General features: G+C 40.0%; 1 protein-coding gene across 5 annotated transcripts in view; it reads left to right on the top strand.

Moving 5' to 3' along the window:
• PLXDC2 (plexin domain containing 2) overlaps positions 1–24,144 on the top strand; it is a 392,323-nt gene that overhangs the window by 164,917 nt on the left and 203,262 nt on the right. For all 5 annotated transcript variants that reach the window (XM_045007165.1, XM_045007166.1, XM_045007168.1 and 2 more), the window contains exon 2: positions 7,591–7,802. In XM_045007165.1, the coding sequence (XP_044863100.1) occupies positions 7,591–7,802 (212 nt within the window). The remainder of the gene's footprint in view (positions 1–7,590; positions 7,803–24,144) is intronic.

Genomic DNA, 24,144 nt, shown 5'->3' on the forward strand with positions numbered 1-24,144 from the left:
TATTTCTTGGCTCATGCTGTCAGATCTTGTCTTCAGTGTTGGTATGACATTGAGTCAGGGAGTTGGAGGGCTCACAGTTGCAGTCTGACAAGGCTGCCCATGAAACCAATTACCCTCCAAACTCCAATATTACTGAGTCTGACAGGCATATTGAGAACAAAAGTATCTTGGCCAGACCGGTGGCAGTGGAATTAACACGCTTAGCCTCTGCGTTCTACAAAGAAGCCAGTGTTCTAACACTATGGTTAGCTAATCCACCAGTTAAGCAGTATACTTGCATCTCTTTTAGCCTTTGGCTTTCCCTCAAGCTAAAACTGAACAGAACTGCTCCACCAGGGCTGCTTTTACCATTACCTGCTAGGAAGATCAGAAACTAGCCAAACTGGCATAGTTTGGAATATCACAGATTCTTTGTGGTCTTCTCCTTGCACACTAATGCAAGGGAGCTTCCAAATATATGCACATTAAAGTTGTATAAATTAACAGTACTGATTATTACTGATTTTGGTTTGCTTTTCTTCAGAGTCCCCTCATGGAAACTGGTCCTAATATTCTGTCTGCAAAATTGTCAGTCTCATTCTTTCCCACCTTGTTTTATTGCCTCTATGAAATTGAGAATTAATAATGCTAGATGTTTTATATCATCACAAATCTGCCAGCCTAATGAAGTGAAGTGTTGATTTTTTTCCCCTATAAGAGCCCACAGAATGCTGAAACGATGAGTGAAGAACCCCCAGGAAGAGGTTTTACCCCATTCCTGGACAGGCACTTGTTTTTATGTGTAATTTTGTGAGACACTTTAAGGGACAAAAAACCCCCAAACCTAACAGGCTGCCTTTCAAGTTATGAGTCTGATGTGAACGTACTGTAGTGAGCTTCATTAAATGTTAGTGTCTGATCTTGGCAAGCATTTTGTAATCCAGTAATTGACTGGAAAAAAAAGTATTTGTCAATATATGTACAATGAGTTTAAATAAGGTAAAGTTAGTATTAGAATTCTCTGGAAGGACCTCAGATCCAGACTCAGAAAATGAGAAGGGTGTATAAATAGAATATTAGATGGATAGTTCTTTTTTTGTAACAGGTCAGTTTTGGTTTTTTCCCCTCAATCTGATAATGGTGTAGCTTTTAGGCAAACACATAGAATGACATCCATGGTTTAATTTTAACTGCATGGTAGTAGTGTTATGATTAAAAAGACAGAAATTAGCATAACTTTTTTGCCATTATTACTACAACTAATAATACAAAAGCCATCGGATCTAAAAACATGTTAATTTTCTGCTTTTCTGTGCTGTGCTCTGATACCTCACAAGAAAAGACAGGTTAAAACAGTAGCCACACTCTGTAAAACTATGAATTGTGAGATGGGGGACAAAATGTAAAATTATTTTGAGAATACTACTGACCTGCTTTCTTCTGACTGTATATGCAAATGGCATCCATCATAAACTGTACTCTTGAATGTCTGGGGGATCAACAGTATCAGAAAAGTCCATTGTACCACTGGGGAAATGCAAATGAAATCTCTTTGTGTGGAATGCAAGCATTCATGTAAACCAGATGTACACTGTGGACCAGATAATGGACAACTAGAAATACAATATCTAGAGGAAAGTACAACTCTATTCAGCAAAATGAGAAAATACTGATTTTCCCTGTTCAGGTTGAGATTAGTTAATTCAGTAATTCTGTTAACCACCCCTAGATTCTAGAATGCAAATCTGATCTCTCTGTATGCTAGGAAAGAGGGAGAGGGAAGCGGGGACAGGAGGGAGAATCTGCCCTCTTCAACAATATTGATTATTTAATGAGTACTTAATTTAATGGGGATCAATTAACTACTTCTCTTTCTCTTAAACTTTGTCTGAATTTGATTTAGTCTTTCTCTTTTTTATGGTGGACTCTTTCATCCAGGGAAATCGTTTCGAGGAATCATACAGTTGTATTTAGAGTTTCCTTCATGCCACCAAAGACCAATAATTTGTGAGGTGAAGAAGGGGACATAACAGACTCACAGCAGTTTGAAACAGATGAAATCTATAACAAAAGAAGAGTAAACCTCTCTGTTGGAATGTTTCTTTTGACTAATTGTTTTGTATTAAGACTAGTGGCCCCATTCCTGTATCAGGTAATGGGCTTATATTGCACCACGGGAGATTTAGGTTCAATATTAGGAAAAACTTCCTAACTGTCAGGGTAGTTAAGCATGGGAATAAATTGCCTAGGGACATTGTGGAATCCCCATCATTTGAGGTTTCTAAGAACAGGTTAGACAAACACCTGTCAGGGACGATCTAGATCAGTGGTTCTCGCAACAGATTTTTTGATGGCCTCAAAGTGAGGCCACCAACTCTTGCTGGTGACTGCTCTGACGATTTTTCCTAAAATACTTCATTAACTTTAGGGGAAAAAATAAATATGCATATATACATGTCCCAGTCATTGTAACTTATTTATGTAGGAATTATTTTTTGTAGACTCAATAATAAAAGTACTATGTAGTTGTCTCTATTCTTTGCTGGACCTAAACAGAATAGAAACACAAAAAAGGTGCTTTGAACATCCTTGTCCTTTTTCTTATGTCTTTTGCTTTTTTGGTTGTTTGTTTTTTTAAGACCTGGCACCCACCACACAAGGGCTGAAGCCTGACCACTGGTCCTGGGAAGGTGGGGAACTCACTGACTGTCTGTTCCTCCAGCTTTTGGGTCACCAGAAGTGCGCAGGGCCCAACCACTGCTGGTGGCCCTGCAGGGACGGGGCTGCTGCTTTGCCTCCTGCCCCCAATCTCCACCCAGGACGCTGTGGCGTAAGAAAAGTCCCTGGTGGCCACATGCATTTGAGAAATGCTGGGCTAGATAATACTTAGTTCTGCCTCAGTGGTGGGGACTGTACTAGGTAACCTAACAAGGTCCCTTCATTTCTTTGATTTTATGATTCTATGATCAGTAATAGTAGCTGAAAGGCACTGTGGTGTGTTTTTGTGTTTTTATCATATATGGTAGCTAAGTTTATTGGAGCTTTTCTTTTGTAAACAAAGGTTAAACTAGAATCATTGCAGTCTTTCATTGTGGGTTCTTCACAAAATGAACCATGGCCAACAAGAGCTGTGGGGATGGCACTTGCAGGCGGGGGCAGCGCACGGAGCTGCCTGGCTGTCACTGCTCATAGGGGCCACTTCTGGGAGCCACGCAGAGCCAGAGTAGGCAGGGAGCATGCCTTTTAGCCATGTTGAGCCACCAACTGGACTTTTAGTGGCCCAGTCAGCTGTGCTGACCAGAGCTGCCAGGGTCCCTTTTTGTCCTGGCATTCCAGTTGAAAACCAGACACCTGGTAGCCCTACTTATAACTCTAATATCTGTTTTGATACTACTAGCATACAGGCAAGCCAGACTGGCTTCCAGCTACACATGTCAGTGTTAGTGAGGGCCAGTGACCATGGCATGAGCTGGCACCTAATTTGCCAGTGTCACACCAGTGTTCCATTTGAATTGAATTACGTATTCCTCTGCAGGCTAATTGGATGAAAACACTGAGATTTAAATGGTAACAGTAAAACACTTTGTTACATTTCCTGTAAACCGCTGTTCTTTGCATCAGTGATTCATTGGCTGAGTTCACAATGAAAAGTGAAATAGCTTTCACCTGGGAAAGAGCTGCATTTCTACAGCTCTGCACATATATTTTCCTGAGTTGTCTGACTTCAGAAGTTAGAAGACACTGTCACTGAACTAATTGATTTCCATCAGTGATTAATTAACTTTACATTTACTTATAGTGGACAGAAAACAAACAATCTGTTCAGCCGACTTCAAGAAAGTGATGCTGTATTTGTCATTTCCTCAAGACTGGAGATTCATGAAAGGGAAGCTGTTTTGCTGATTTGGTTAGAAAGGGCCCTTCTTAAGTTTTGGCTGTTGCTTTTAGAACAAACATTGAAATAATTTGGTGGACTTTATCACATATAAAAATGTGATATAGCAATATTTAGAAACAGTAATAAGTACAGGCAGGGGCTGAGGAAAACTCCATAGTATAGCTCTGCTATTTCACCTCATTTTCCCTATTCTACCAATCCTGGATCAATCATGTTGAATTCTGCAGTAGTTTTGTAATGTGAACAAACAGCTTTTACAGGTGAAGTTGAGAGATCACAAGACTGACTTAATGCCTAAGGTCATATCTACACACACAATTGTATTGCTTCAACTATATCGGCAGAGCTAGAGACTGGACACAGTTATATTAGTGTGTACTGTTGGCCTTATACCTGTATAGCTTATTATTGAAGGGAAGAATAAGCTATACCTGCGGAAGGCTCCTTTGTGTCATAATAACTGTGTCCACACTAGGGCTGTATGCACACTAGGAGTGCTTTACCAGTATAGAAATACTAGTATACTAAATTACCATTGCACTTCTAGTACCGATGTAATAAACCCACCCTCCACAAGCAAAACAAGCTATACTGGTAAAAGTGCAGCTTTACCAATATAACGTGTCTGCACTAGGGTCTTCTACTGGCATAACTGGTCAGGGATCCCAGCTCTTCACACCCCTGACTGACACAGCTATGGTGGCAGAAGTCTGTAGTGTAGCCCTGAGCTAGGAGTAGCACCAATTTTACTATTTCAGTAGAAAATCATAGCCCTAACCAAAATAATTAAATCTGTACAAAAAGAGTGAAAACCAGGCCTAACCTATGTTTGAACCTGGACTTTCGAATAGGAAACTGTACAGTTACCCACTGCATTATTTGGCCTATGAAGAAGGGCCATGCTAAGTTCAATTGTTATATTAATAACCTGATATAATTGTACTGAATGTGATTTTTGACACCGTGTAATTATGGGTGTTTGTGTGTGTCTATACCCCTGCTTTTCTCTCCAGGTGTCTGTTATCAAATAAGGATGCTTACAAATATAGTAACTTGGTGTTTTCAGTCATACTGTCACTGATTTGTATTGCAGGCACTAAACACATCTTTGATTGAATCTGTTATGTTTGTCATATTTGTCAGCACTGTGTGACCCGAGGCTCTATTATCCCTTAACATTCTGATGAGCTTCTCTTAGGTGAAGCAGGTAGGGTAGCTTTGAATGGATTTATGACTGGCAGTTGATAAAGCTTTCTGAGCAAACGGGTCAGTTCAGCTACTGAGCGGTCCCTCTGTCTCTGGCAGCCGATTGCTAGATAAAACAAGGAAATCTGAAGCAGTTTATTGAAGAGTATTTTAGGCCTTTCAGAAAACACAGTGCCTAAAAGAAACACAGTGCCTAAAAGAAAGCAGTGGGATTAGTTGGTTTCTGGAGCCAGCTAGGGCCTGAGACTATTTATTCTGCTTTAAGAATGGCCATTAAAGGCCAGATTATTTCAGGGGATGACCACCTTCAGCTCACATTAATTTCCAGGGAGATGAGGGTGATCAAACAGCTTGGAGGAGGAGCTCAGCATCTTATTGGCTAGTGTCCCAAAATAGCCTATACAGCAGCCTGAAGTCTGTCATAGCATTTGTCACTATTGCAACTGACTCTGCTCTGCAAGGGGTGATGGCTGGTAGATCCATCCCCATCCTCAATTTCCTTACATGCCAAAATGCAGGAATTCCTTATTGCTCATTTAACCTTTTGAATGCTAGTTTTCTGTTCACTTCATCTAAAGTGTCAGCAGGAAGATTACCTATTAGAGCTTTGGAAATGCCATTTTGCTTAACTCAGAGAGTTACTGCAAGGGAAAAGAGCGATAGAAACTATTTGACTAACTTATTTTTCAGCATCCGAAAATTATTTCCCCACCTTTATCTCTAGTGTACCTCTTCCCTTGAGAAACCTTATGGATCCTGCCCCTTTAATCAGATGGAGGTTCACTACTCAGTATTCAGAGACCTTTCGTCTCCCTGGAAGGCTGGATACACTGCTCCCACAGCACTCCCACCTGCATGTTCCATGGGGGACGATACTGGGGATAAGGGTCAAATCTGATCTCCTGCATGGCAATGCAGAATACTGAAACTGTTGCTTCTGATGGTGTGTAGAGATAAAATATGATCCAAGTGTCTGGGACTGTGATTCTCCTACTCCTATATCCTGCCTCCTGAGCCTCATGAATCCTGCCACCATATCAGATATTTCAGAGGAATATGAAAAAACACCCCACATTGCACCTGGTCAATTATGCAATGCCTTGCAAATACAACTATTATTTAAGCAATTCAAATGTTGGGTCCAGTTCTGCAAGGCCTTGCTTGGGTGAGTCATCCTTATTCATAAAAGAGAGGTTTTGCAGCATTGAGAAAATGTTTTGTTTCTTTGTAGTGTTAATATGATAGTAACAATGTCTAATGGACTAAGCATGCGATTGGGAATCAGAATTCTAGTCTAGCTTCTCTTTGGGAATGGAGTGTGCCTTAACTGATGTTTGTAAAGTACCATGTAATTTTACAGCACTGTTACGTTATATTTTAATAAATCATAAAGATTCTTTGCCAGTTCTTCCGTCCAGAAAATGAGGATAATGTTACTTACCTACCTCAGATTGGTTTTGTAAAGATTAATTACTTAATATCAATACAGATAGGCCTTTGAAGACATACAGCAAAATATAAATGCTAAGTATTGTTATATAAATTAAATACAGTTTTTGTGAATTAACAAATGCATTTTTTATTGTCTGTTGGGTTGAGCAAAGTGGAAATTGCTCAAGGGTTTTTGATGGTGGTGTTTTTGTTCACAGCAAGAGAATAAGTTTACTTGTAAAGCCCAAAAGGACAGGGATAAAATGCATCTCATGAGACTACATATTTGTGCTAATGGCATTGTCAGTCTCGATACACTTCATACGTCATTAGCATTTATCACTACTAACTAATATCACTAGTATCACAGCAAGCAATATTTGCTTTTTATGCTGAAACAGGTATTATGGGGAAGTCTGCAGTATTTAATATCTATCATAAGGTTTTTAAATTGCCACCATAGCATCTGAATGCCTTCCACATAAAATCAACAGCTGTAGTGAAGCCTTTAGTGGACATGAATGTCTGGTTCCTCTTCCCTTTTGTGAATAAAACTCTGCTTGGGGTATGTTTTTATTGGGTGGTTGTTTTTGTTTGTTTCAGATTTTTGATTTGGTTTGAGGAGCGATGGTACTTAGGTAGATGGAAGCATCAGCATGGAGAATTTCAACCTTTTTGTCATGGAAAGGCTTTTCTTAAGCCATGAAATAGGGATGAAAACAACAGTGCTCTGTAGAATTTAGTAGGGGTCTACAAAAATCGCTCAGATCTCTTGAATTTGATAAAATGATATTCTTTCTGTAGATTTTTACAAATCATTTTATAGAATTAATGTCAGATATATAGTATAGTATTAAATTAAACAGGATGGTTTAAAAAACCTATAGAAAGATTATCAACTTTTATTTGATTTTATAAGACTCTTCTGTAAGAAATAATCAGACCTTTTAATTATTAGCACTGTTACTTTTATGATCAATAAAACAAAGTGATTGGCTGTAATAGCTGCTTGGATCCCAACTGATAAATAATCATCTGTCCCCTACATTATTGTTATTTTTTCTTTTTTCAAACAGGTGTGTTTTATGAAGTTGTTCAGAGCGCCCCTCGAATGGAGGAAAACGTACAAGTGGATTCACACCTATACAGTCACAGGTGGAAAAGGCACTCAGAGAATCTCAAATCAGTTGATACTAACAGAGCCAGCATGGGGCAGGATTCCTCAGAACCCGGGGGCTTCACAGACCTACTACTTGATGAGGGACATGACAACACCACACAGATTGAGGTAGAGATTCGTTCCACGTGAACTTTATTCAGTTTGTGAACTACACTGTGAGTGGTGGCATGAATCAAAGTCCCAGAACCATACAAAAGCTAAGAGATGAGTTCAGTGCATTTAAACTTTGATATCTGAGGCCAGCCTAATGGCCTAACACTTTATGTAACAGGTTATCATGTGGGCTCCAGTTTCTGCTCTCCAGTTGCTAGGCTTGGAGAGTCTGGGAGGGAGTGACACTTGTGACTCTTGGGGAAAGAGATGTTTTCTCCCATTGCACTGGTCATTTCAAGATGGAGGCTGTCTCCTTGCTGTACAAGACAAGGGAGGCTTTTTGGCATCATTAGGAGTTCTTGCTGGAGGACCTGAAAAGAAAAAGAGAATAGTATATAAAAAAGGGAGCAACTTATTATTAATTATTTGTACTACTATTGTACCTACGAGTCCTAGTCACGGACCAGGACCCCATTGTGCTTGGTGCTGTACATACACAGAACAAAAAGCGTCCCTGCCCTAAAGAGCTTAGAATATAAGTATAAAACAAAAGAAAACAGATTGACACAGAGAGCCTGATGGGGGACTATGAGGGAATAATGAAACAATATTGGTTGGCATGATAGGTCTCAGTGCATCAGCAGCCTAATTGTCAATTGACAAAGGAGAGTTTTAAGGAGGGCTTTGAAGGAAGATAATTAGATAGTTTTGTGGATGCTGAGACGATATTTTTACAAGCAGTGAGGGGCAGCATGAGAGAAAGCATGAAGGCCACCCTTCATAAAAGCCTTAGTTTTGTGCCTTATCCTCTGGTCTTTTGGTGACTCAGAACCTGGGTGTGAAAGGGGTAAGTGCTCAAGAAAATTGGCAAGTAGTTGGGGAAACACCAAGTTAGATATGGAGATGAGCAGCTCCCCCTCCATCCAATCCCAAATCCTACTACAAAGGTATCCTCCCAAAACATTAATATATGGAGCCTTGCATGGGAAATGCTGAGACATACTTTCTCACATTTAGGACTTGATTCATAGCACATTGAAGTCAGTGGAAAGAGTCTCCATTGACCTCAATAGACTATGGATCCTTAGAGCTGACTGTTGTTTGAATGTGTGAATATTAGAATATATACTTAAATTTGATTATATGCTTAGGATCCTGAAGGGACAGATTTTCCACTTTGTAAATCCAGATGAATTCTATTGACATCAGTAGAGTTACTCCCATATTACACCCGTATAATTGAGAGCAGAATTTGACCCTAAGTATTTTTGAGATTCTTCACTCTGATTGGTTGGTGACCAGTAACTGAGTAATTTTTAGAGTTGAGCTATTTTTCTGTTGTCATTTGGAAATCCACTCTCTGATTAGGTTTCAGAGTGGTAGCCATGTTAGTCTGATTAGATTTTGTGTTTACAGATGGACAGTAAGTAAAGACTTCAGTGCTGATTGTCTTGATGTTTTTAAAACAGTAATTACTTCTTGTTGTTTGCTTAAATGCTGAAAAATACTCTATATTCTTGAAGCAGAATATATTTTGGAATAAATAATTATTTAATCTAAATCCTATACAATTCTACTCTTTATATTTTGCTTCCTGAATAACAGTACCATTTAAATCTTAATTCTAGGAGAACTTATTCTTAAATTAACAAAACAACTTTCAGTTTTTCTGGCACATCTATTTTAATTTATTATTTATTGTTCTTATTATTTAATAATTATTTTGGCTAAAGAACAACAAATACAAGGAACACAAAGCGATCTGTGGAGACAGTGGTGTTTCAGTCAAAAATGATAAGGCTTTTCTGGGTGGGAGGCAAGGGAAAATTGTTTTTGTTTTTTCAATTTTACAATATGTACATGCTAATTGCATCTTCTGTTTGCATTAACATGGAAGTTACTGGCTGGTAAATGATACTCTTGACCTGTATGTTGATTTATAAGTTGTTTATTGCCTCCTGTACTCCCATCTGGGCACATATGTAACTAGTCAGTCAGGCACGACACAGATCTTGTTTCTGATTATTTGGTGGATAAAGTAAGACAACCAGCTACAAATATATTCATGTAGCTGAACTTTTCATGGCTTATCTCTAGAGAGTAATGCAGTGTTGCCTTGGTTCTCTCGTCTGTTGCTGTTCTAAGATTTTATAATCTGAACTGGCTGTAATTCCAGGAGTGACACTAAAATGTGGCGGTGTGCGGGTTAGAAGAGAATACTTGCAAACAGATGTGGGTAGTGGTGATATTTTCCCACACACATCTTCCCTAACTATGTTTAGATTGATGAGAGCAAAGTGCACTGACAGTGTGTACTAACAAGCTTCACTCACAGTAACCTACTTTATTAAATTCAGGGGCAGTACCCCTTCATAGTGCTCCTTTTCTAAAGGCTTCACCGCAGGGTAAAATAACTGAATTGTGGCTCTTAACTGTATTGGATTCCATTATAAATTCTCATTATAACACACAACCACCTTACAAAATCCTTGGTGCCCAGCTTCATAGAAGAGGAGCAGTGTATAACAAATATGTAGCACATTCCTCTCCTGAACCTTTGGAGATCAGCAGCAGTTCTGGTAAGGCATACTGATTTTTTTAAGTAACCCTTCTTCCCTGTGTATTGTAGTTCTTGTTGAAGAATATCCACAAACTGATTGTCTCTTATTCATATTTAATGACAATAAAGCATTACAAGACTCATTCGCAATAGATATTGTTTGTCTAAATTATGTTATACTCTTTCAATGTGAATATCAAAGATGCTTTGACATACACCCTAAGGATGATGTATAATCTCTCCCCATAGCTTCCTTTACCATGATGAGTCTTGTTTCAAATCAACTGTAAAACAAACAAAAAACATAAACAAGAAGAAAGAAATATGGGTGTTTGTCTTATTTTGTAAAAAAGCCATAAATTCTATTTCCTAAGTGTAGTGTCAAATTTGACCTTTCTTATGGAAAAAAAAAATTCCTAGAGACAAATTGAGCCTGGGGTAAGTGGGTGCAGCTCCATTGATTTTTTTACTAGTATTTTATAGTACTATAATAATAACTTTTCACTTACAGATTTTCCTCAGAGGACAGCCGAATGTTTTAGAAGCTATCAACTAAACCTCACAACCCTCCTCTGCCCCAGAGTCTGTCATAAGTCAAGAAGGGTTAATCTTGTCGGTTATGTGGATTGAAGGCCTCCAAGTAGTGGTGGGGTGATTCTGTTTGCAATTTCTTCTAAATCAGGGCCTACCCAAGGACCTCAGTGTTGAACCAGTCTGAGATTATTAGATGTGCTGTACTGCTGCAGGTGCAGTCTCTTGAATGAAATGTAAGTCTGAGGTCTTGAGCATCATTCAGGATCCTTCAACATTTATGGCAAGAGTGGGAATGTTTACTCTCTTCCTGGCCAGAATTCCCTTTCTGCCTACTGGGGCTAGATTCAAAAAAGCATTCAGCACTTGCTTAAACTAAAACACACGGTCAAGTGTTTTCCTATATATGGATGTTTTCTTGAATGGGGCCCTTAGGAAGGTGGACCCTGTTGAAGAGAGAGATCTTCAGAGCCTGGTGGATTCACCCATTTAATTTTCGGTAGGGACAGATTAAGACATAGATTGTATTGGCCTAGAGCACCTGCTGCTGGAGTCACATGATTACATCATAATCTTATCTTTCATTTTAAAAAGCAGTAGATGTTTAGCCCTTATTGTTGCAAAAAAACAAAAACACCCACACACCTTGAAAACGTGAACTGAGTGTGACAAGCACAGCAATATGTGCTTAAGCTTGCAGAGAGCCTGCAGCAATAGCTCTGAGCGGTGTGAACTGCCCCAGGCATCTCTGCAGAGTGCTAACTCCACTGCTCTGGGGGGCCCTCCCAACACCATCCCCACAGAAGATTGTGTGTAGCAGGAAGCAGGGCCGCCCAGAGGATTCAGGGGGCCTGGGGTCTTAGGCAGCGGGGTGCCCCCGCCGCCAAATTGCCGCCGAAGACCCAGCACTTCGGCAGCGGGTCCCGGGGCAGAAGGACCCCCCGCCGTGGGTCTTCGGGGCACTTTGGCGGCGGGTCCCGAAGCGGAAGGACCTCCTGATGCCGAATTGCCGCCGAAGACCCGGAGCGGAAGAAGATCTGGGGCCCCTGAAAAACTCTCGTGGGGGCCCCTGCGGGGTCCGGGGCCTGGGACAAATTGCCCCACTTGCCCCCACACTGGGCGGCCCTGGCAGGAAGAGAAGACTATGGTGTGCCTAGCTCACCCACTTAATCAGTTTCACCCCTTCTGATGGGTTAGGTCCTAGGGGATGGGGTTCCCCTACCTCACAGGCCGGGGGGAGAACCCTTACTGACACCCCTACTGCTCCCAAGGGGAGGGAAAGAGGCTGGTGCCAGTCTGGTGTGGGAGGGGGAGAGGCCATCCAAAGCTTCTGGCAGACCCTACCATTCTGGGAGGGTAGGAGAGGGTGATCCACCAGCCACCACCACTCCAAGTGAAGCTAGAGCCCTGTGTGTGCCTAGGGCACTGAATTGCCTTCATTACCAGGCAATAACCACAATTTCTAGAAGTGTTCCCATTGAGATCAATCCTAAAACTCAAGTGTATAACATAAGGCATCTGCTCAGGTACCTTACTGAATCAGAGTGAATATGTCTGCAAAGCCCCTTGTACATTATACAAAATATTATATTATTATTAATTATAATGACTATTAATAGGTGAGGTGTAAGTGATGTACAGGACCCTCTGTGGGCCCTCTGCATATGGGTGAATCTCAGCCTACATTGCTAGTTTTGTTTCTTTGTCCCAAGTCCTATTTACTGCACAGAATGGTAGATCAGCTCCTGCTGCACCATTTGCCAGAGGACACTAGTAATCTGATTGGCCTCTTACTTCACCATGTCTTTTTCCTATTCATTGTGCATGCTCTAAAATGTCCCAGCTGCATACTAGGGAAACAATACAGTGTTAAAATTAAAAAGGTTGAAAATGGGCCATTTCAAAAGGGTATTTTGGATTGAGGTCAACAGAATATCTGTTTAATTAGTTTCGGGGATGGGAATTAATATAGCATTTGCAGCCACTTTAAAATACTACATCAAAATTAGATGTTTTCATTGATTTCAGATGTCAGAACAAAACCAAACAAAGTAATAACTCCAAGCATAGACAAGTAAGAGCTGACATCAAACATGCTAGCAGAATGGTTTTATTGCTTAGAATTCTGAAGAAGGGGAGAAATGCATGTGAAAAACAATAAAAATTTATAATATAACGAATTATTGCAACAGTATGTCAGGAAAAGATTCAGTTCAAAGTAAAAAACCGCATGTTCAACATGTTAAATCAAACCAAACGCCAGTATATTTACCTTCTCCTCACCTACCATAGTATCTATGTGAATACAGGATTTAGTACCAACTCAGGGAAAAGCAAATATATTAATCAGTAGTGAGGTGACATATTTATTCTTCTGGAGGTGCTTGGCATCTCCTGCTGTGTACTATTTTCGTTAGCAAAGTAGGGTTGTCACCAGCTGAAGACTCTCTTCCCCCCCCCACTCCCTTTTCTTGTTTTTTTTTATCCCCTTTGATTCCTGTAAAAGTTTGCTGAAATATAACTTTCCAGCAGACCCTGTAGTTGAGACCTGCAGGTTGTCTTGATCCAGTGATGACAAGGCTGGTGGGTTTTTGCTGGAATAGGGACTTTGCACTTGTTTTGTGTTTCTCCTGGAGTTGTTCCCTGGCAAAATATTTTTGTCCTTAACTCCAGTCACTCATGAAAGTGAATGTCTGATTCAGGCTGGCAAAAACAACAACAGGGCCTGAGTTTTTCAGTTGTTGGGATTTGAGAGCGATCGCTCTCCACTATGGACGGACAGCATCTTCAGCATAAAAAGGCTTCAATGTACATGCTCTTTTGTTCTTACTTCAAATCTGAGCTAGGAAACAAAAATAATGATTACAACTAAATTGCACGGAGCTTGATGAATGAAGAAGGCATTACTGGAATTAATAAGTCATTGCTGGAATTATTCCATAATAGTATTACAGAAAACTTGGCCATGCTTAATTATAAAAGTCCTTGTCTCGCTAGCAAAGACTAAACAATGTCATGGTCACATATTGGCTGTTTGGCCAATTCTTTTTTTTTTTTTTCTTTCACATTGCTTTGCTCACCAATGGTGTCTGAAGGATTTTGAAATAAACAATATAGTAGATATTGTGAACTTTAAAAAGTTTTCTTTTTTGCAGGCTGTTTGGAAGCATGTACTGTGGCCAAGAAAAAGAACCCTCTTTATCGCGTAATGTTACTGAACACATCTTCTAGTCTCTTCATTCATCCTGAGTTATGACCAAGGGGATTTTAAAAACTATTATCCATGCTATAGCTTCTAAATTAACATAGATGAATTCAATATATATATAGAGAGAGCTGTCTTTCAGTTTGTTGGGGGTTTTATTTACATTTTGATGGTTTTATTTTAAATTGCATTCTCAGTATCTTGCTTTCCTACTTACTTGGCACTTTTCACTGTAATAACTGCATTCTATAGACAATGTTTTCACTTGTAGACTCTAAATAATAAAATTAGAGCTGTTATTAGTCTGCATCACAAATTAGAGGTGGGATTTTTCCCTTCTGATGGACAATTGTGTTTTAAAATATGGATTATAAAATATCAGACAGAATAATGTAAACATACTTTCAGCGTTTTGGAAATGTGTGAAAAGATTTTAAAAATTGTTAAAATTTGACTCACATTTTAAAATTAATATGTTTTGGGTGTGATTGGGAAAGGAGCCGATTTTTCCAATTACATAGATTTACTGATGGAATAAGTTGAAACTTTAAAAGAATCTTGTAGGGCTGCATGTGCTGTAATTTATAGTCACAAAGAGCAAGAGAAAACTCTTTTTTATGAAACCTTCTTAGGAAACCCAAAAGAATAAAGAAACAACTCTAGCTGCATCTTCAGTACATGTTCTCTTATGCTATTTCATTCTGGGGTTTGGAGATGTTGGATATCGGAGAGAGTGTTTCACATCTACACTGCTTGTCCTGGGTATAAAACTGTTGAATGCCCTGGGTCAAGCAGAGAACATCCTTCACTTCAGAATTGTTGATGAGGAATTCAGCCTTTAGTGGTCTTCATCATAGGTTCCTCTTCTGACTGATGACCAGATGGGAGCAGAATGGATTAAAAAAAAATCAGGGAAATGGGATATGGTGTTGTGTAGAGGGGAAAAGAGCTATATGGTGTGTAACCATGGCATTGTGTAGCCACCAGCAGCACTGCCCTCAGTCACAACCCAGTAAAAGGCAGCACTGCTTGCTAGGTTGGGATGTGCTTGGAGTTGAGAAACAGTTGCTGAGCTAAATATAGCATACTACCCTTGAAAGCAGTCACAACTTAGAATGTTGTATATCCCATGTGTTACTGTTGTGAGCAACTAAACTCCCTCCAAGAGTGAACAGCAGTAAGATCCTTCCAGGTGAAGTGTCAGAAGCTAGCCATACTGTCAGTCCTGGGAGAGGGACTAAGGTGGAGCCAGCACATATACCCCATGTGTCTATGGAGTGGAGTTTTTATACTGGAAAGGGATAAGAGCCAGAAACTCCCATGAATTGCACTAGAGTTACTACTGATTTTGTGTGGAAGGTGCTCAAATACTGTGGGATAAGCAGATAGATACACATATTTAGTTAAAAATTCATAACTGGTGATATAGTACATACGAAAACACAATCTCTGTAAGTAAAGGATCCATCCAGGAGGTGCAAGAAGACTGGGACCTCTCTTGTAGTTTGCAATTCACTTCTCATCATCTGAATTTCTTATGGTCTTCTGGCGCACAGCCTGTACTCTTCTGTACTCCCTCTCACAGTTCCCCACTGTAAATATCCTTATCAAATTTCCACGGACTTCAGCAGGGCTCAAACTAGACTGAACCAGTTTAAAACTTGTTTTACAGTTAGTTGGCCATTGAAGATGAGTCAAATCAAGTTTTAAAGCATTTTAGACAACGTTCTAATTTAGATTGTGTTAGTCTGTTTCACATGGAATCATATTTAAACCTAATTTCTTTTAACGGTTCAGAAAACATGCATTGCGCCTTCTGTAGATGGGGCCTAAAAGTTTTCCAGCCTCGCTGAACTCGTATTGCTCTATCCAAATCTGAGGTTTAGCTTGCAGCCAAGTGAAATGTTGAAAAGTGATACAGAAATGTAAAATATTATCAAGAAAACTCAGAGGTAGGTTCCATTACATTCTGAATGATTCCACCTTGGTCCTCACTTCTGCAGGTCATTAGCAGCAGCATATTACATTAAATCTGATCCAGTGCCATTTTATCAATGCCATACAATGCCATGTCTTTTTCATGAAGAGAAGCTTGTAACAGAGGTTTGTGCATAAGATAAGTAGGTACTAGAAGAGAGATCTCCTCAGAATGTTGATTATATGCTTTAAACCAGTAGGCAACCTATGGTACACGTGATTTTCAGTGGCACTCACATTGCCCGGGTCCTGGCCAGGGGTCTGGGGGGCTCTGCATTTTAATTTAATTTTAAATGAAGCTTCTTAAACATTTTAAAAACCTTATTTACTTTACACACAACAATAGTTTAGTTATATATTATAGACTTATAGAAACAGACCTTCTAAAAACATTAAAATGTATTACTGGCACGCGAAACCTTAAATTGGGGTGAATAAATGAAGACTTGGCACACCACTTCTGAAAGGTTGCCGACCCTTGCTTTAAACTATCGGGGTGTATCTTTTGCTTTGCCAGGGAACTTATTGTTCAGCAAATAATTTGGATCATTATCGAGTATGATAAGGTGCTGTGTGTGGGATAAAATTTGATATTGAATGGTTAAATCATTTACTAACTGTAGGGACAGATCCTAGAGAGTCTCTAACTAAATTTATATTATTCTGTATAGAAAATTACTTTGCTGTTATTGAGGTGCTATTTCAAAGTGTTTTCATTCAAGCTTTTCAAGAATTTATTCCAGAAAATTACCTTGCCACTAGATGAAGAATGTAATTTATTCTGTGCATAATCAAATCTCCTTTGTTCAGGAAACAAATGGTTCTGGCAACCTTACTATGGAGTTAAGAGAAGTATTTGAAACATTTTCAAAAGAAGCTGCTTTTTCAGATGATGATCACAAGCGAATAGTAATTTACTGTAATTGACATTCTTTCCAGTACTCCATTGATTTTTGTTGCTGTTGTTGTGAGTGGGTGTGCTGGTTATAAAAAAGTGCCAGAAAGTTAACTGGTCTCGAAGAAGCGTATTTCAGCTATAAAACACCCTACCCTTTTACTCCTACCCTACTAAATCAAAGCAAATCGTATGTCAGCCTGCACTGGAATCAGAATCTGGGAGTCATTAGTTTATGCACTTTTGTTCCACTTTTAATTCAGCTGAGTTTTCCACCAGTGATGTCATGCTTTCTAGCTAGCCTGTGGCCCCATATATCACTGTCCTGTTTTCTTCCTGGCTTGCAGTTGCAAAATGCTAAACTAGACTAACGCATCATATATCTTTTTAATTTGAATTTATTCATTGCTTACTTAGATCAAGTTAATCTTGATGCATGTTCTGGATAGGAGGTCCCAACACCTTGTTTAGGTGGAGTAAATTTATTATAGCAAGTCCTGTGAGAGCTGTTGTTGCAAAGGGTCCATCAACAATTCCATTATTCTCACTCTAAAATCAGGGGTTGATACCACCACTACCAATTAAATCACAGCTGAAATTGAAAATGGCTGGGCCTGATGGTGAGTCTTAAAAAATAATAATAATAATAATAAAAACAACTAGGGCTGCCGATTAATCGCAGTTAACTCATGCGATTAACTAAAAAAATCACGATTAAAAAAATTAATCACGATTAATCACACTGTTAAACAATAGAACGCTAATTGAAATATAATAAATATTTTTGGATATTTTTCTCTGTTTTCAAATATATTGATTTCTGTTGCAACACAGAATACAAAGTGTACAAAGTGCTCACTTTATATTTTTATTACAAATATTTGCACTGTAAAACATGATAAACAAAAGAAATAGTCTTTTTCAATTCACCTCATACAAGTACTGTAGTACAATCTCTTTATTGTGAAAGTGTAACTTACAAATGTAGATTTTTTTTGGTTACATAACTGCACTCAAAAACAAAATAATGTAAAACTTTAGAGACTACAAGTCCACTCAGTCCTACTTTTTGTTCAGCCAATTGCTAAGAGAAACAAGTTTGTTTACATTTGCTGCCTGCTTCTTATTTACAATGTCACCTGAAAGCAAGAACAGGCATTCGCATGGCACTTTTTTAGCCAGCATTGCAAGGTATTTACGTGACAGATATGCTAAACATTTGTATGCCCCTTCATGCTTCAGCCGCCATTCCAGAGGACATGCTTCCATGTAGATGATGCTCGTTAAAAAAATAATGAATTAAATAAATTAGTGACTGAACTCCTTGGGGGAGAATTGTATGTCCCCTGCTCTGTTTTACCTGCATTGTGCCATATATTTCATGTTATAGCCGTCTCGGATGATGACCCAGCACATGTTAGTTTTAGGAACACTTACACAATAGATTTGAGAAAACACAAAGAAGGTACCAATGTGAGATTTCTAAAAATAGCTACAGCACTGATCCCATGGTTTAAGAATCTGAAATGCCATCAAAAATCTGAGAGGGACGAGATGTGGAACATGTTTTCAGAAGTCTTAAAAGAGCAACACTTGTATGTGGAAACTACAGAACCCAAACCACAAAAAAAGAAAATCAACCTTCTGCTGGTGGCATCTGACTCAGATGATGGAAATGAACATGTGTCAGTCCGCTCTGCGTTTGATCATTATCAAGCAGAACCCATCATCAGCATGGATGTATGTCCTCTGGAATGGTGATTGAAGCATGAAGGAACGTATGAATCTTTAGCGCATGTGGCACATAAATATCTTGCGATGCCGGCTACAACAGTGCCATGTCACTTTCAGGTGACATTGTAAACAAGAAGCAGGCAGCATTATCACCTGCAAATAGAAACCAAACTTGTTTTGTGTGAGTGATTGGCTGAAGTAGGACTGAGTGGACTTGTAGACTCTAAAGTTTTACATTATTTTATTTTGAATGCAGTTATTTTTTACACATAATTCTACATTTGTAAGTTCAACTTTCATGATTAAGAGATTGCACTACAGTACTTCTATTAGGTGAATTGAAAAATACTATTTCTTTTGTTTTTTACAGTGCAAATATTTGAAATAAAAATAATATAGAAGTGAGCACTGTACACTTTGTATTCTGTGTTGTAATTGAAATCAATATATTTGAAAATGTAGAAAACATCCAAAAATCTTTAAATAAATCATATTCTATTATTGTTTAACAGTGCGATTAATCACGATTAACTTTTTTAATTGCTTGACAGCTCTAAAAACAACCCTAATATGAAAAACAGCACATTATTTTTTTAGAAGCTCACCAAAGCAAGGAAATTCATAGTTGTCATCAACAGTACTCAGGGTACCTAGACATTTCAGCACACAGGAAACTTAATTTAACATGCTGATGCTAGGACCTTGTAAGGTAGCATACTCAACATCTGTAGCTCCTCCTCGTGTCAGGGTGAGATTCAGCAAGGGATTCTTGTCCGGTGCCTCCTGCTGGTAGGGGAACCCAGACCACGTTCTACTCTGGGTTCCAGCCCAGGGACCCTGTATTACACAGTTAGGTCTGCTTCTTTCTTTGTGCTGATGTTTCCCTCGGCTACTTCCCAACTCCAAGCCCTCTTGTGCTGCTTCCCTGCAGTCTTTACTTAACACTGCCACCCTTTGGTTCCCAGACCTCCAACTTCTCCCTAGGTCCTCCCAGCTTCTTCTTTCTGTGCTGGTCTGACAAGTCTTCCACCCTTCCTAAGCTCCACTAAAGTGTTTTACTGATCCTACCTCAGGACCTCCCCCACAGGAGCCTAACTTCCTCCTGCAGAGTTCTTCCTCTGTTGCTTCTGGTTTTAGCAGGTTTTTCCTTGCTGCCTCCCTTACCTAGGGGAAGCTGCCAGAGTCCCTGAGGATCTCCCTGCTCTGTGTAGGCCCTAGATCAGGGCCTTCCTCCACAGGAGCTTGTGTTGCTCCCTGTGGGTCCTTCTCCCTGACTTCTCTCCTATCTGAAGTCTGAGCATGCTCACTGTGGGGTCTCCTATCCAGAGGTGAAAGTAAGCCAGTCTGGTCCAGTCTGGTGTGCCGGCAAGAGCTGGTGTCATAAATAAACAGATCAGGGTTAAGGTCTCTTTTACCTGTAAAGGGTTAACATGCAGTACCTAATGACCACCTGACCCGAGGACCAATCAGAGACAAGATTTTTTCAAATCTCTGAGGAGGGAAGCCTTTGTCTGTGTTCTTTGTTAGGGCTCTCTTTTGGATCTAAGAGAGGACAGTCATGTCTCCAAGTTCTCCTGGAGTAGTTTCTACTATTTAATAGTGAGTATTAATTAGAAAGGCGAATTAGTCTTATAATTTGATTTCTACATTTGCAATTGTGTGTTTGCTAAAGGAAATTCTTTATTCCTGTTTGCTGTTACTTTGCTTTCACTGAGAAAGAAAGGAGGGGGGATTCTCTCCAGAGATTGATAAGTTTAGACCCTGTATGGTTCTATCTTGGATTACAGAGACAAGTTACTTTCTTTTTATTCTTTAATAAATTCTTTTCTATTAAGGACTTGTTTGGTCTTTCCTTGGGTGGATTCTCAGGGAAAGAGAAGGGGGAGGTATCCCTCTGTAGTTAGATCCCGGTATCTCTCCTAGGAAAAGGGAGGGGGGAGGAAGCAGGGGGAATGGTTTATTTCTCCTGGGTGTAAGAACTCCATGGATTTGGGGTTCTTGGAATCCCCTAGGATTTTGGGGAAGGACTGTGTCTCAATCCACATATCTGATTGAGTGGTGGCAGCTTACTAGATCTAAACTAAGATTTTAGTTTAGAGGGAAACCAAGTCAGGTCCCCACATTGGAGCCCAACAGCTCCAAGTGGGGGTGAGACCTATGACAGCTGGTATGCCGTGCCGGACTAGACTGGTTTCTCCTGCGGTGATTTAAAGGGCCCTGGGCCCTTTAAATCACCACCGGAGCTCTGGCAGCCGGGCTCGGGCAGGGATTTAAAGTGCCTGCCAGAGCTCCGGTGCCCACTGCCAGAGCTCCGGTGGCACTTTAAAGGGCCCAGGGCTCCCCGCAGTGGCTGGCCCTTTAAATCGCTGCCAGAGCCCTGCCACCGCTGGGGTAGCGAGCAGGAGCACCGGGCCCTTTAAATCCTCACCTAAGCCCGGCTGCCGGAGCCACGGGGCCCTGCAGCCAGGCTCCGGTGGTGATTTAAAGGGCCCGGACTCCCTGCTGCAAGGAGTCCCAGGCCCTCTAATTCGCCCCTAAGCCCAGGGCTCCCAGCCACCTCTGCAGCTGGTAGCTCCGGGGTGATTTAAAGGCCCTGGGGCTCCCAGCCACAGTCGGAGCCCCAAGGCCTTTAAATCGTGAAAGGCCACGCCTCTTCCGGCTGAGGCCATGCCCCGCTCAGGACTCCGGTGTTCCGGTAAGTCCTTTAAGTTACTTTCACCCCTGCTCCTGTCTGCAGGAGAGTCTTGCCTCCTCTGCAATCTCTCTCCTCAACTGAATTCTCCATTCTGTATGTTCTTTTCCTAACCCTTTCACTGCTGGGGTCACTGATTACCCTTAAGTTGGCATATTGTCATCAGTGGGGGGCCTAGCTGCCAGGTCATAGGCAAGGCTGAGCCCGGTTTACCTTAATGGGCCAGCCAGCCTGTGATAGGCCTGCAACAGCGAGGATCAAGATGGGTTGCTCAGAATGTAATGGAACCTGCCTCTGAATTTTCTTGACAATAATATTTCACATTTCTTTATCACTTTTCTACTCAAAGATTCTTAAAGTGCCTTACAAATATACTGGAATCACTCAACCCACCACTGAAAGGAGCTGTGTGAAATACTGACAGCAGACCTCATTCCCATTTGTTATGAGCCCTGAATTCAAGGTTTGATTCCTTTGTGTTCCTCAGCACGTGCTCAAGAAGTTCACTGACTATAGGCTCAGCTGGTAAGAACTGAATTCACAGAGCAGGTTGAATGTAAACCAACCTCTCTCTTTCCTCTCAGTCTCCTGATCCTCAACAGCTGTCCTTTACCTTCCACCTCTCCCTGGGATGGCTTCACCACAAAAATATCTAAAGTCAAAAAGCACAAAACAAACAAACCAAGAATGGGTTGTGGTGGTGGGAAGAGAGTTCACCGGTGTGGGGAAAAGGAGAGGGATTTCTTAGATGGAGAGGACTGAGTATCATAAAACCTCCAAGAAAGATTGTATGGGGTGGTTATACTTAAACCTGTGTGAACCAAACAGCCCTACCATGTTTAAAAGCAATGTTGCACGGTCAGTTCAGGGCAATAAGTGTGAGGAGAAATACTTTATCCAGTTGTAACTGTAGCAGAATTGAGATGGGTAGATAGACAATTGTTACATTAATTCACATAATTCTAGTTTAAATAAGTCAGATCCACAGGGATAGATTTTTTCAAAGCTTTATGAATTCCAGTGGCATTGATGGGAGCTAGATGGCTATATCACTGTGCATTACTTTGAAAAGTTCTCATAAGAACATAAGAACGGCCGTACCGGGTCAGACCAAAGGTCCATCTAGCCCAGTATCTGTCTACCGACAGTGGCCAATGCCAGGTGCCCCAGAGGGAGTGAACCTAACAGGCAATGATCAAGTGATCTCTCTCCTGCCATCCATCTCCATCCTCTGATGAACAGAGGCTAGGGACACCATTCTTACCCATCCTAGCTAATAGCCATTTATGGACTTAGCCACCATGAATTTATCCAGTCCCCTTTTAAACATTGTTATAGTCCTAGCCTTCACAACCTCCTCAGGTAAGGAGTTCCACAAGTTCTCCCTTAGTGTTACTGTAACATAGGAGAGTCAGTTATCAATTATCTCTAAAAATTATCTACTTAGCATCTAATCAGATAGGCACATCAATTGAATTTGACCAAATACATATATCCTTAGACTATTTTGCCTGGTAAATTACAATGACTACAACTTGCCATATGTGTCAATAACAGTATGAAAGACACAATGGATTAGTTAATTTTTTCTCTCTCTTCATCTTTTACCTTGTTAAAATGCTTAGGAGGGTGTGCGTGTATGCGTCTGCCTCCATATATATTACAGATTCCACAATATATACATATGATTACAGGATCCAAAGAGCTAAAAAGACTGCAAAATCAAATAAAATTTTTTCTTGGGAACTATCTGCATTTTAAAATTCTTTGTGCAAAACAACTTCTTCATAGTGTTTTGTCTTCTCCGTAGATCCTTCTTTCATATCTTAATTAATTAGCTTGAAATTGCAAATAGAACTCCTATAAAAGTAAGAATTACACTCTGGTGCTCTGTCCTTTATCAGAGCAAAAAGATCAAAAGCAAATACAGTTTTAGAAGTGGAGTGATACAAAAAAGAGAGATTTGGTAAAGACAGCACAACATTAGAATTTACACAGAGAAGCCAAAATGCCATTTAAAATATGGTCAGAAATAGTCACTTTCATGAATATCTTTTTAAGAATATTTAAGGGAGTTTACATTTTATAGTAGTCTAGTTTAAATATACCGGCCCTGATTGTCTTTGGCCAAAAGGTTCACAGTATAACTTTGGGGTGGGACCAAGTTGGCTTTAACCCACTTATGCACACCTATAATCCTTAACTTTCTGTGTACGAGGGAAGTCCACTGGAATAAGATAGAGTAGCCTAGTGATTTTCAGACTCATCAGAAAGAAGGATATTTACTTTGTCAGAATAACTGCTGAGTCTTCAGAGACCCTGGGGAAAAGAGTAACGATATAGAGTTTTCTGAATGCTTTTACAGTGCCTGATATTATGCATATTGAGTGCCTTTGGAATGACTAACTAGCAAGTGCCTTATTAAGTGTCTGGGTTAACTATTGTGTCTTACTATTGTGGTTCTCAAGGGATGTTTTGTGGAATATCACTATAATGTCAGATAAGAAAATGTTTCCATAAACATGTCCTTGGGAGTCCCTGGTTGCAAGAATAGTCTGATTAAATCTCTTATCTCACAGAGTTTTCTCTTTGGTTTTCCTATCTGGATTCTGATGTTTGCTGATGAATCAAAAAGTACCCATTTGGATTTCCATAAAAAAGCACATAACTTAAACAACTTTTAGTAAAGAAAAATGTTCTAAGGAGTAAGAGAACTCACAACAGCAACCTAACCAGTTTAGTTAGCAAAGCCTTTTTCTCCTT

The sequence above is a fragment of the Mauremys mutica genome, chromosome 2, assembly GCF_020497125.1.
Source record: "Mauremys mutica isolate MM-2020 ecotype Southern chromosome 2, ASM2049712v1, whole genome shotgun sequence".
Lineage (NCBI taxonomy): Eukaryota > Metazoa > Chordata > Testudines > Geoemydidae > Mauremys > Mauremys mutica.